This window comes from Pristiophorus japonicus, chromosome 10 (genome assembly GCF_044704955.1).
Source record: "Pristiophorus japonicus isolate sPriJap1 chromosome 10, sPriJap1.hap1, whole genome shotgun sequence".
Taxonomy (NCBI): domain Eukaryota; kingdom Metazoa; phylum Chordata; class Chondrichthyes; family Pristiophoridae; genus Pristiophorus; species Pristiophorus japonicus.
Window position 1 is genome coordinate 166173182 of NC_091986.1, and position 12806 is coordinate 166185987.

Genomic DNA, 12806 nt, shown 5'->3' on the forward strand with positions numbered 1-12806 from the left:
ACCGCAAAGGTCTGCCAGAAGACTGTAACACAAGAGGAGGAAGTTAGGAAATTAGCTTTAAGTCAAACAAGACAACCAATTGAAGTGGGATAACACAGTAAGTTGTTTTGATGGAAATAAGTGAAACTGATTGTAACTATTGTTCTGCAAGTTTATCTTGCGATGAAATAAAGCCATTTAACAATTCGTTTCAACTCTCACCTCAATTATTGGCACCATTGGAGAAAATTGAAGAAATAAATGTGTAAATCTAATTCTGGCCTCTTGAGCATCTAATTGCTCCACCATTGGTGGCCTTGCCTTTAGCTGCCAAAGTCCTAAGCTCTGGAATTCCCTCCTTAAACCACTCTGCCTTGCTACCTCTCTTTCCTCCTTTATGACACTCCTTAAAACCTACCTCCCTGACCAAGCTGCCCTAATATCTCTTTATGTCGCTCGGTGTCAAATTTTGTTTGATAATGCTCCTGTGAAGCGCCTTGGGATGTTTTACTACATTAAGGTGTTATATAAATACAACTTTTTGTTGTTGAGTATCCAGTCCAGACAGCAAGGGGATGCTATATTACATTGCTGGATTATGTTATCACACAAATAGACCTAAGGTTGTGTGAGTCAACTCCCATAAAAAATAAGATGCTCAGGCCACCGAAGGGAACAACTGACATCACTGAATCCAAGAAGGCATCTGCAGCAGACTTGAATTTCCTAACACATGTACTTTACTGTTTTTGTCATGTAGTTCTACATTCTGTTTTTTTTGATTGTTGCTCCACATTGGTTGGACATATTGAGCACTGATTCTACCAAGTCACTGAGGTCTCTTTCAATGTCATTCTTAACTCCTTCAACTCCATTCATGGAGTAAATGTGGGACCCATTTTTTTTCCTATGTGTAGTACTTTAAGTTTGTCTATATTAAGATTTTTTCACCATTGTGATACCCACTCACATATTTTGTTTAATTTATTCTGTAATTTCTGGGCTTTTTTGATTGCATTGCCCTTTTTAGTTTGGTATCGTCTGCAAATTTGATCAATTTGGATGCATGTTCAGAGCCATTTTCTGATTGTATGCTTACACTGGAGAATACCCAAAGACCAGCTTCTTGCTGTAATGAAGATGGGGGTCTATTTGTAACAATTCTGCAATGGTTCCCAAATGATCGTACACACTGTAAAGGATTCACTAGACATTTACCAGAGGATTGCAGATTCCTCATGAAGGAAACTGTATTTAATATTAACTGACACAGCCATGATTAATAATTTAAAAAATTTGCATCTGGATCACAGCCTTCTTACTTTTTCTTTACTCTTATTTTAATCTTCAAACAATACTATCCAGATGGAACAGCTTATTAATGGGGTGGAGGAGGTGCGGTTGAACAGCTAAATTAAAAGTTGCCTAATGACATGCTGCAGTCATCCCCGTTTCCCCCCCCCCCCCCTTCCTCTCTCTTCGCTCCACTATGCAGATCCTTTGATTAACATTTCTCTCATTAACCTGCCGTACTGGGATGTTGTTATGTCTGGTTCAGTTCCTTCTCTTTACATCTTTCAATTTTTTGTACTTTATTATGATAATTTTGACTGCAGACTCCATTTTGAGAGGAAGACTTGCACATTCTTGTCAAGAATTCATTGGTTTTAATAGTTCCCCACTTGTTGTCATTAAGTATGGAAATCAAATCCACACCAATACAGTTACTCACATTTGAATCAAGTAGTGAACAAATGAAAATATGATTTATTTCAGAAGAACTTTTGAAGTTTAAGCTTAACTTAAGCTGAAACTATACCTTTTTCTGTTTGATTAAAACTAACTTTCAAAGCATGAGAATAATCTATAAAAGTGCAACAATTTTAGAGACAGAACTGGTTCTCAATTCCAGATATATTTACAATCATCATTATTCTGTTATTTCATCATTATTATAAAGCTTAAGGTGTTCAAAAATTCAAAGGGAAAAGCGGAAGATTTTTACAACCCCAAAAGATTCAGAGGGAAGCCAAAAATGATTTTGTGAAGTTTGTCATAACATGATAGATAACATCTATCCATTGTAATGTGGAAAGGATGCTTGCAAAGCTATATTGTAACTCTTAAGTTTTGAAATAGTGCCAAAGCTATCAAACAGTGCACGACAGTCTTTAGAATCATAAGAAAACTTACATCTGGTAAAGCTGTAAGCTCAAGTGGTAACTCTTCAAACGTCTTTAAATTCTGTGGTTGTTTCTTCATACAAGTGTTAATATATCTGCATTGACAGTAATATGTTACACCTTAAAATGAGACTGCATGCCAGATTTTAAGTAAAGACAAAAAAAACCTCTAGTTCATAACTTTGTATACAATAGTGGAAACATGAAAAGGTAAATAATAGATTTAAATATAAGCAAAATCTTGTCATTAGATTCTGTTAAACGATCCAAAGAATTACATCTTGACTTTAATGTCCTGTGCAGCATATTTAATAATGACATCAATATAGGTATCATAAGAAGAATGTCTAAAATTGCATCATATGGCACAAACTTGAGTGGATGCTGGACATTCTGAGATTGACTGCCATCAGGCCTACACTGAGCAGACAAAATGCAAAATGGCATTTAATACTGAAATGTAAGGTAAGGAGCGTGCTAAAAACTGCAAATCCGGTTATATCATTAAATAAGCTGAAACAGGGGAAAAAGATGTGGATTCAATAAATATCAAAATTCTACTGCATTGTTTGGCAGTAATTGTCAAATCAAATATAATGTTACAAGTAAATCCATATATCTAATTATGTAATAACATGCTCAAAAGAATGGTAAGACCATGGGGTCGATTTTAACTGCACACCGCCCCCCCCCCTGCCTCACTCGGTGGGAACGGTGAATGGGAGGGGTTAAAATAGTCCTCGTACTGGTCCTGAGGCTGCACCATTTCCACCCGGCAACATTTATTTTGAAGTTAGCTCCTGCTGTAGGCAGGCAAAGGCCTAATACAAATTTAAAAATCAGGGCCCAATTACGTCATCGGCGCCACATATGACTTTTACGATGATTCAGAGGGAGGGTCACCCGCTGTCCAACCCGCCAGACAAAACCTGACAGGAGGCAGCAGAGTGGCCAGAAGAAGCCAAGGTAAGTAATATTTTTTGTTCTTCAGTAGGAATCCATGTCCTGCCTTGTCCCTTCCTCTCCCTCTGCCTCCCCACACTACATCTGTTTTCCGTCAGGGTCATTCTGCCAGCTTCAGGTGGGAGACAGATTTCAAATATTAAAATGAGGCCCGTCAGTTAAAACCGGCCAGGCCTCGCTTCCTTCAGAACTTCCGGATGTGCTGCCCACTTTGGGCCTCCCGTGTACCAATCCTGCTTTCAGGTTAAAATCTCCCCCATATCTACAGTATTGAGTCATTTGGGATGCTCTACTTATGAAAGATATGAAAACATTGGAAAGAGTTTAAAGGTCAATGAGAATTAAACTAGGTTAAATCGATGAGTTATGAAGAGAGGCTGAAGGAACACTAAAAGGCGGTACAATCTGAGTTTTAAAAATCATTTAGCAAATCACGGGATGGATGTGGAGAGGTTTTGTTGTACTAGATCAGAAAAACTGGATGACTTGGAGGTTACCAAAACTGAAAGCTAAAAGTTAACTTGAGGAACATTTTAGCACATAGATAAGATCTACTGCCATCTAGCAAAGTAAATATGACAAAGTTCAAGCAATAAAACATAGAAATTCCAGATTCAACAAAGATTGCACTTATACGGGCTTAATTTTTTTCTCTCCCTAACTATCTCCTACACTCAAGCAGACTTTTTCAACCAAAATGGATAGACAGCTAGCTGGCATCCATGACCCTGCCAATGCTGCTATATGGCAACCAGGAAGTAATGGACATAACCCTTTTTTACAATTTTTACAATTCCCAGGTGGGCAGAGGAAACATTTCAAGGACACCCTCAAAGCCTCCTTGATAAAGTGCAACATTATCATCGGCACTGGGAATCCCTGGCCCAAGATCACCCTAAGTGGAGGAAGAAAAATCTGGGAGGGCGCTAAGCACCTCGAATCTCGTTGCCGAAAGAACGCAGAAAACAAGTGCAGGCAGCGGAAGAAGCGTGCGGCAAACCAGACTCCCCATCCACCCTTTCCTTCAAAGACTGTCTGTCCCACCTGTGACAGAGATTGTAATTCCCGTATTGGACTGTTCAGTCACTTGAGAACTCACTTTCAGAGTGGAAGTAAGTCTTCCTCGATTTTGAGGGACTGCCTATGATGACGATGATGACCCTGCCAATGCTGCTGTATGGCAACCAGGAAGTTTGGACATAACTCGTTCTTACAATTTTCCCTCATACTTTTCAACCCAGCACCTTATCTCCAGTCAGTAATGCAGCTGACAACCCAAGAGCTCAGCAGAGGTTACGCTTCATAGTGAGCTCTCCTTGTCTGATGCGTCCACTTACTTTTTTTTTAAAGTAAAAAATGACTGTGCTGATTCGAGCTCTATCCCTTTGCTCTAACTGATTAAATAACTGCTATTTCCTGCATAACTGTGCTTAGTTCTATGCAGTTAGCATTGGGGAGCGGCTATAAACAATTGTTGGCAGCAAGAAAAATGGCAATTTTTTAATCTTAGTTCTGGCTCAAGTAGAAGAATTGCAGATGGAATTAACATGGACCTTAATTTGTCTGATTTTGAGACATGTTGGGTGATAACACATTACAGGGGATAACGAATTGGCAATCCTTTTTACACAGTTTGATTTTCTTTTCCATTGACTTTGATCTTATTTAAGAATTGATGTGGGAGATTTTGCAAGCTGATAAATATCATAGAACTGAACTAGGCTTGCATGTTGGGTGATTGTGCAAAGTGCTCTTCGTAAATTACCTCCGCACTTACAATAGTGGTTTCACTGTTAATCTTTTTGGCAAAGGTGGTCTTTTCAATAAATACTTCCATTTTCTGGATAAAGAATAATATATCTTACCCAAAGCTTCCTGTTCGTTCATAACTAAATTTTGAATTCTCCATTTCTTCTCCCAAGCAGGAGTCTGGTGATGTTGGGACCGTAAAATGAAAGCTATTTGATACCAGCATGGTACTCAATGGGATATAGTCCTTTCCATCCTGCAAATTAGAACACTTATTTTGTTTTAAATGTAAAAGAATTATACTTTTATTTAAAAGTAGCAAAAAAAACTCTCCTCTTTGTTGCCAATAATGGCTTAAGATGATTTTAGCTGGGAGCAGATTTGGTTAGGCTTAATCTAGGGCTGTCTAACAATGGAAGAAGATTTCCTATGTAGCAAGCTCATAAATGTGTTCTTCACATCCACCTTTATAAACAGCAGGGGAAATGTTTCCCAACGTTGCGAAATACCAGCCTCAGAATAACACCCTCTGTTGTACCAATGTGACATTTTCATCACTCATACTGGCCATTCGCTCTGAGTGAGAATGGCAAATTTGTGGTAAATTAATAGTAATTTTTGGCTGTGAGTTTATAGCCATTAGGAACTAGATTGAAATTACATAAATTCACTTCCCAAAAGAGGAGGATTTCATCATTCCATCATTCTGGACTAGGTTCATGCTCAGGTCCCAGAGATGCACATGTTGTAACTCATAACACCATCCAATCCCTTGAAACATGATAACTTTAAAATATTTAAATAGTTTTATATATTGTAAACACGAGTATTACCAAGAGCCATTTCAATAGTTACACAATACTGGCTCATTATAATTTCTTTATTGTAGTTATCCATTTAATAAGATCAAAACAATGGCCCCAAGTTTCCACATGATTTGCTCCTGATTTTTAGGAGCAACTGGTGTAGAATGGAGTATCTTAGAAATCGGAATTCTCGCCATTTAGTTTGCTCCAGTTTTAGTCAGTTAGAACAGTTTCACTTTGGAACAGAATTTTTTTTTCAAAAGGGGGCATGTCTGGCCACTTACGCCTGTTTTCAAAGTTTTGTCAGTGAAAACTTACTCCAAACTAACTTAGAATGGAGTAAGTGAAGATTTTTGTACGCTCGAAAAAACCTTGTCTACACTTTAGAAAATCAGGCGTAGGTTACAAATCAGGCATAGGGAATGGGGGAGGGGGGGTTTAAAGGGAAGTTTACAAACATTAAACACTTCAGTTTTACAAATGAAGAGCCATCATCAATAATAAATGATAAATACATCAATAAATCAATCAAAAAAAATTAATAAGAAATAATTTTTTTTTAAATCAATAAATAAAACATTTTCTACTTATTGACTGCAGCACCAGGAGCCCTCCAACAGCGTGCTGGGATGCCCCCTCCCCCCCCCCCCCAGTGTGTTTCTGTCAATGTCTCTATCTCTCTGTCTGTCTGTGTGTGTCTCTCATTCTCTGTCTGTCAGTGTCTGTGTTTCTGACAGCGAGGGGAGGAGGAGGAGGGGGGTAGAGGGTGAGAGGGGGGGAGCAGAGGGAGAGATGGGGGAGGGGGGAGAACGGGGGGAGATGGGGGAGAAGGGGATGAAGGGGAGATGGGGGGGAAAGGAGATGGGGGGAAAGGAGAAGGGGGGGAAAGGAGAAGGGGGAGGGAGGCTGAATAGGCCGGGCCCGAGGCTTCGGGCAGGGCCCGTCCCCAGCACCAGATTTATAGGTAGGTGGCATTGGGTCGGGTCGGGGGGGGGGGGGTGGTGGGAGGGAGGTCGGTTTGGTTCGGGTCGGGGGGAGGGAGGTCAGGTCGGATCCAGTCCGGGGGGGGGGAAGCGGGAGTCGGGTCGGATCCAGTCCAGGGGAGGGGGAAAGCGGGAGTCGGGGCGGGGGGGTTGGGGGAAGCGGAGGTCGGGTCCGGTCTGGAGGCGGGGGGGCGGGAAGTGGGAGTCGAGTCGGGTCGGGAGGAAGCAGGAACTGGCCGTGGGAGGAGCCTTATTCACAGAGCCCCAGTGAGGCCATTCGGCCAGGGCTAGGGGCTGCGTGCTTCGGACCTCTCCCACACAGTTTCGGGCGCCTGGAGCTACTGCACTTGCGTGCCCACTGTAGCGCGCATGTGCAGAGGTCCCGGCACTGTTTTCAGCGCAGGGACCTGGCTCTGCCCCCTACAGCTCCTGCTGTGCCGCGCCGAGGGCCAGAGGACCTGCAGGAAGGTGGAGAATCTGGAGGGTTTTTTTAGGCGCACTTTGTGGCGCGAAAAACGGGCATCCAGGTCGGGACTGCGCCGTTCTAGGCACGGCTCGAAACTTGGGCCCAATGTTACTCCACTAGGTGAAGATTGTTATATGTATCACATTAGAGAATTAGTGCAAATCCTGAAAGCTCCAACATAAATTTGCACACTGGAATAAAATTGCAATGCATTGAGAGAGTTAAGCAAATAATCTGTAAATAGTTAATTTTCAAATATGATGACTTTATGTCATGATGTCTTGTGACTGAGCTGGTCATCAATCATACTGATATTTTTATGAGTTTCCCCAGAATGTTGTTTTTCCTGGCATTGATTTTGCAAAATACAGAACATTCACTGGTCTGGATAAAATTAAGGTGCAAGAAAATTATTCTAATTAAAATCACTACAAATAATTAGTGACATGAATATCACTTTTTTACTGTACAACAATTTGAACCTGAAACTTAATAATGAACTTTTAAGTTGAAACATTTTAACATTATATCTAACTGTGAAAAAAATCCAGTGTATCGCTGGAAAAGTCTTATTACCTGCTGAACATTTGCTTGCAATAAATCTCCGAGCCTTTTCACAAGCACAGTGAAAGTAGGCCGTTCTTTAGGATCACCGTGCCAGCAGTCAAGTAATGTTTGATAACTGGAATAGACCCAACAAATAATTAGCTTGTTTGATTTTAAAATAAACAATTGTTTCATAATTTTAATTATGTGTTTAATGATTATGTAAAGTAAATTCTAGATGCCGCCTATAAACACCACACATTGAAAACAATCTAGTTTTATACAGTTGATCCTTTTCAGATCAAATTTTATTTGCCAGAGAGGAGTTGATCTTAAGTAGGTTTTCGTCTTAATTGAGCTCCTCACATTTTGATGATAAAAGGGTGGAGAAAATCTGCTGCGCACCACTACATAGGAACAGTTGTAGGCCATTCAACCTCTCTAGCCTGTTCCGCCATTCACTAAGATCACGGCTGATCTGTACCTCAACTCCATTTATCCGCCTTTGCTTCATATCCCTTAATACCCTTACCTAACAAAAATCTCTCTCAGTTTTGAATTGTTCAATTGATCCTCAACAGCCTTTTGAGGGAGAGATTCCAGGTTTCCACTGCACTTTGTGTGAAAATGTGCTTCCTGACATCATACCTCTAATTTTAAAGTTATGCTCCCTTGTTCTGGATTCCCACACCAGAGGAAATAAGGATGGGTTAATTAACAAGCAGCACTTAATGCAGGACAGGATATATGTAACACAAATTGAAACAAGTTGGAGTTTTTGGAGGGTTGAGGATAGGAGACCAGCAAGGAAACTATTGGAGTAGTCGAGCCTAGAGGTGACAGAGGCAGGTAGATTCTTAGCTACAGTACACAATAAAACTTTTTTTCCTAACAATCTCACCAGCCAGGAACATATTATTGATCCTTTATGCAACAAATTGAATCATCTACCCGCACTGACAGTGCAGCTGGTCCTGGACATTTTCTGCAGAGCCGGGAGGAGCAGCAACAACGCGGTGAGTGGGAGCAGTGCCAAGAGAGGTGCAGCCAGTAAAGGGGTGAGTGAAACCTGGAGATTTTACTGTGGATAAACAGTGACAGACTGTTTCCACTTTTGGGTGAATGGGGAACAAGGATCCTCACTGGAAAAACCAAGGGGAAAGGAAAGTTCTTGAACTGAGGGCAATTAGGTCATGGGACACTTCACCATAAGTGGCTACTGAGGCAGAGACTGGAATGTCTTGAGTCTGAGCTCCAGGGAATGTTGATGCTGAGCTAAGTTTAGGATGCTGCGCCCTGTGAGGTGTGCCCCAAAAACCAAGCCTGTTGACCTTTATGTGATCTCTCGGATTGGTTCAGAAAAGCCACTACGGTTTCCCCGCTCAGGCCGCTGAATAAAATAAGTCAGGCTCCGAGGACAATGTTGGAACCTGATCTGTCTCTTTAAAGAAGGACTCAGCCATTCTCTGGCGGCTGTCCTTCCCGCTTACCCCGAAGAGCAGGTTAAAGTGGAAGACTGTGAGAAGGGAACAGGACGTCGATGAGTAAGTTTCACGAGCAATTTCACTGTCGCCCGCTTCCGCAAGCTCCCAACGAAGAGACTCGAAGTGTTCGGCGCCTTCTCGAATGCTTCTCCTCCACTTTGAGCAGTCTTGGGCCAGGGATCCCCAAAAGTCGGTGGGGATGTTGCATTTTTTCAAGGAGGCTTTGAGGTATTTTTCTGCCCTCCTGGGACTCACTTGCCGTGACGTAGCTCGGAGTAGAGTAATTGTTTCGGGAGTCTAGTATCAGGCATGCGGACAATGTGGCCCGTCCAACGGAGCTGATCGAGCGTGGTCAATGCCTCGATGCTGGGGATGTTGGCCTGAGAAAGAACCCTGACACTGGTGCACCTATCCTGGCAATGAATTTGCAGGATTTTGTGGAGGCAGTGTTGGTGGCATTTCTCCAATGCTTTGAAGTGCCTACTGTACATAGTCCACGTCTCTGAAGCATATAGGAGGATGGTATCACTACTGCTTTGTAGACCATGAACTTGGTGCCAGGTATAAGATCCTGGTCATCGAGTACTCTTTTCCTCAGGCAACCGAAGGCTGCATTGGCACACTGAAGGCAGTGTTGGACTTCGTCATTGATGTCTGTCCTTGTTGACAGTAGGCTCCCAAGGTATGGAAAGTGGTCCACATTGTCCAAAGTCTCATCATGGATCTTGATAATCGGGGGGGGGGGGGGAAACAGTAGTGTGTGGCGGGGGCGGGTTGGTAGAGAACCTTTGACTTAGTGATATTTCATTTAAGGCCCAGACTCTCATATGCTTCGGTGAAGGTGTCGACGATGGTTTGGAATTCGACCTCCGAGTGTGCAAAAACGCAAGTGTCGTCTGCATATTGTAATTCAATGACAGAGATCGGAACAACATTGGATCTGTTCTGGAGGCGACGGAGGTTGAACAGTTTCCTGTTTGTCCTGTACTTTAGCTCCACTCCAGCGGGGAGCTTGTTTAGGGTGTGATGGAGCATTGCAGTGAGGAAGAACAACATCACAACTCGAGAGCAAGAAAGCAGATCTACAGACAACTGAAGGCCGAGGTCCAACAAAAAACTCATGACCTAAAGAACAGATGGTGGGTGGAAAAAGTGCAGGAGATCCAGCAACCACGATGTGCATGGATTTTTTAGCATAGTCAAGACCACCTACGGCCCAAGCACCCAAGGTCCTAACCCGCTGAGGGCTAAGAACGGAGAGGTGCTCATTAAAGACAGAGAGGCAGTCAGTGCCCACTGGAAGGAGCACTTCGAAGATCTCCTTAACCAAGATTCTGTCTTTGACGTGAGTGTCCTTGACTCTATCCCACAGCATGCCACCCCACCATCACCTCGGCACAACTCCAGCTCGGCATGAGGTTGAAAAGGCCATCCGACAACTGAAGAAAAACAAGGCTTCAGGAGCAGATGGAATCCCCAGTGAAGTACTGAAGCATGGTGGAAGGGTACTCTTGGCGCGAATCCATGACCTCATCTCTCTTATCTGGAAAGAGGAGAGCCTGCCAGGGATTTCAGAGACGCCATAATCATGACCATCTTCAAGAAAGATGACAAGTCCGGTTGCGGTAGTTACAGAAGGGTTTCCCTGCTGTCTGCCACAGAGAAAGTCATCGCAAGAATCCTCCTCAATCGTCTTCTCCCAGTGGCTGAAGAGCTCCTCCCAGAGTCACTATGCGCATTCCGCCCAATAAGGGGCACAATGGACATGATCTTCACCACGTGTCAAATCCAAGAAAAATGTAGGTAGCAGCATCAACCTCTGTACATGGCCTTTGACCTCACAAATGCCTTTGACTCTGTCAACTGTGAGGGATTATGGAATGTCCTTCTCAAATTTGGCTGCCCTCAAAAATTTGTCACCATCCTCCACCTGCTTCATGGTGACATGCCAGCCGTGATCCTGACTAATGGGTCCACCACAGACCCAATACACGTGCAAACCGGTGTCAATCAAGGCTGTGTCATCGCACCAATGCTCTTCTCAATCTTCCTCGCTGCAATGCTCCATCTCAAGCTAACTATTGTAATGAGGTCAGAAGCCCCTGCTTTAACCTGCTGTGCAGGTTCAAGTGCAGCTGGCCGGGAATCCCGGGGCTCGGGATTCCCGATAGCTGCAGCGAGGCTAGCACAGTCTTGGGGGGGGGGAGGGGAAATCCTTGTGGGCTGGGAAAAGCAGGTATGCTTCATCCCGGCTCACCTAAGTTCCAGGTGGGGAACCTAGCGGTGATGTCACACGCACGCGATGGAGTTAAAACTCCACAGTGTGCAGGGAAAATGGAACTGCAGGTTTCCCGTGGTCTACTGGCCTCACCCCCCCCCCTCCCCGGGCAGGTGGGAAATGACAAAATCTAGCCCTGTCCCTATCTACTCTGTCGTATTAGTTCATAATTTTATACATGTCTATCAAATCATCCCAAGCAGCCCCTCTGTTTTAATGAAAATAACCCCAATTTTTAAATCGCAGAAGAAACTCAACCTGCTGTTATCTCATTTAATAGAGATATACTGAACATCACTAATAGGCAATATTTTCCTCATTCAGTGCTATGAAAGTGAATAATAAGCAAGATTATTTTTTATTAGTGTTATGTTACTCTCTCTCACACACATACACATATACAATATGTACTCAGTAAATTAATGGTCTCATTTCTACCTTTGAATAATGGCAATCTATTAATTCATTGGAACCATTCAGTTTAAAACTTCATTAGTCACTAATTCAGATGGATTACAGTGAGTAGAAAGGTTGTATTTCTGTCAGATTGTGAATCAGAGGTTGCATCATGCAACTATCAGGATGCTAGATGGACCTCGGTCTTTTTTCGTCGAGCAATTCCTATGTTTGTATCAGTCCACTTACATTTCTGGGGTTGCATATTCAGGAGCTCGCATCCTTGTGCCCTCTTTTAATCTTCTGCAAAATTCTTCATCAATCTGGACCCCTGGGTATGGTGATGCACCTGAATCCAACATGCAGATGTTTTAGGTATAAATGCAGGAATAACATTTAATTCTGCAATTGTCACTAAAAATGGCAGATGATAAGAATACTGTGTCAAGTCAGATCTGTCTGTAACAACTACCTTTGGGCAGAATGGTGTTTTTTTCAGATCTGACAATTTCCAGAAATGGGTTTCAGTGAAATTGGTGGTTGAGAAGGCACAAATGCCAACATTCTCCTCATCATTATCATCCAGCAAGAAAATATGCAGATGTTGGGTGCAGTGAAATTGCTGAATTTCAAGAAAACAACATAGGAAATGTCAAGAAATATATTTGATCTTGATCATGATTATGCATGAAGGAGAGGAGATAGCGGGGCAGATGAGGGTTGCTGGAAAGCCTCTGGGAAGCACTGAGTAAATCAGGCACTGGGATATAGTTAAAGACAGGACAGGACAATGCAATAAGTATACCAGGCCCTGGGACACAGAGACATAAAGGATAGTGAATGGACCAGGGCCTGGATACACAGAAACAGGACAGATCAATAACTATCCTGTCTCTAATTGTATTCCAGGGCCTAATTTACTTGGTCGTTCCACAAATACTTTGATAATTTCCACCCTGCATCCCAAACCTGC

The 12806-nt window shown here is 42.7% G+C and overlaps 1 protein-coding gene across 3 annotated transcripts in view; it reads right to left on the bottom strand.

Annotated features, from left to right (window-relative positions):
• Positions 1 to 12806, bottom strand: part of flt1 (fms related receptor tyrosine kinase 1) — a 274841-nt gene that overhangs the window by 27903 nt on the left and 234132 nt on the right. For all 3 annotated transcript variants that reach the window (XM_070892291.1, XM_070892293.1, XM_070892292.1), the window contains exons 25-28: positions 12083 to 12182; positions 7706 to 7811; positions 4991 to 5130; positions 2173 to 2257 (exon numbers count right to left, since the gene is read on the bottom strand). In XM_070892291.1, coding sequence (XP_070748392.1) covers positions 2173 to 2257; positions 4991 to 5130; positions 7706 to 7811; positions 12083 to 12182 — 431 coding nt within the window. The remainder of the gene's footprint in view (positions 1 to 2172; positions 2258 to 4990; positions 5131 to 7705; positions 7812 to 12082; positions 12183 to 12806) is intronic.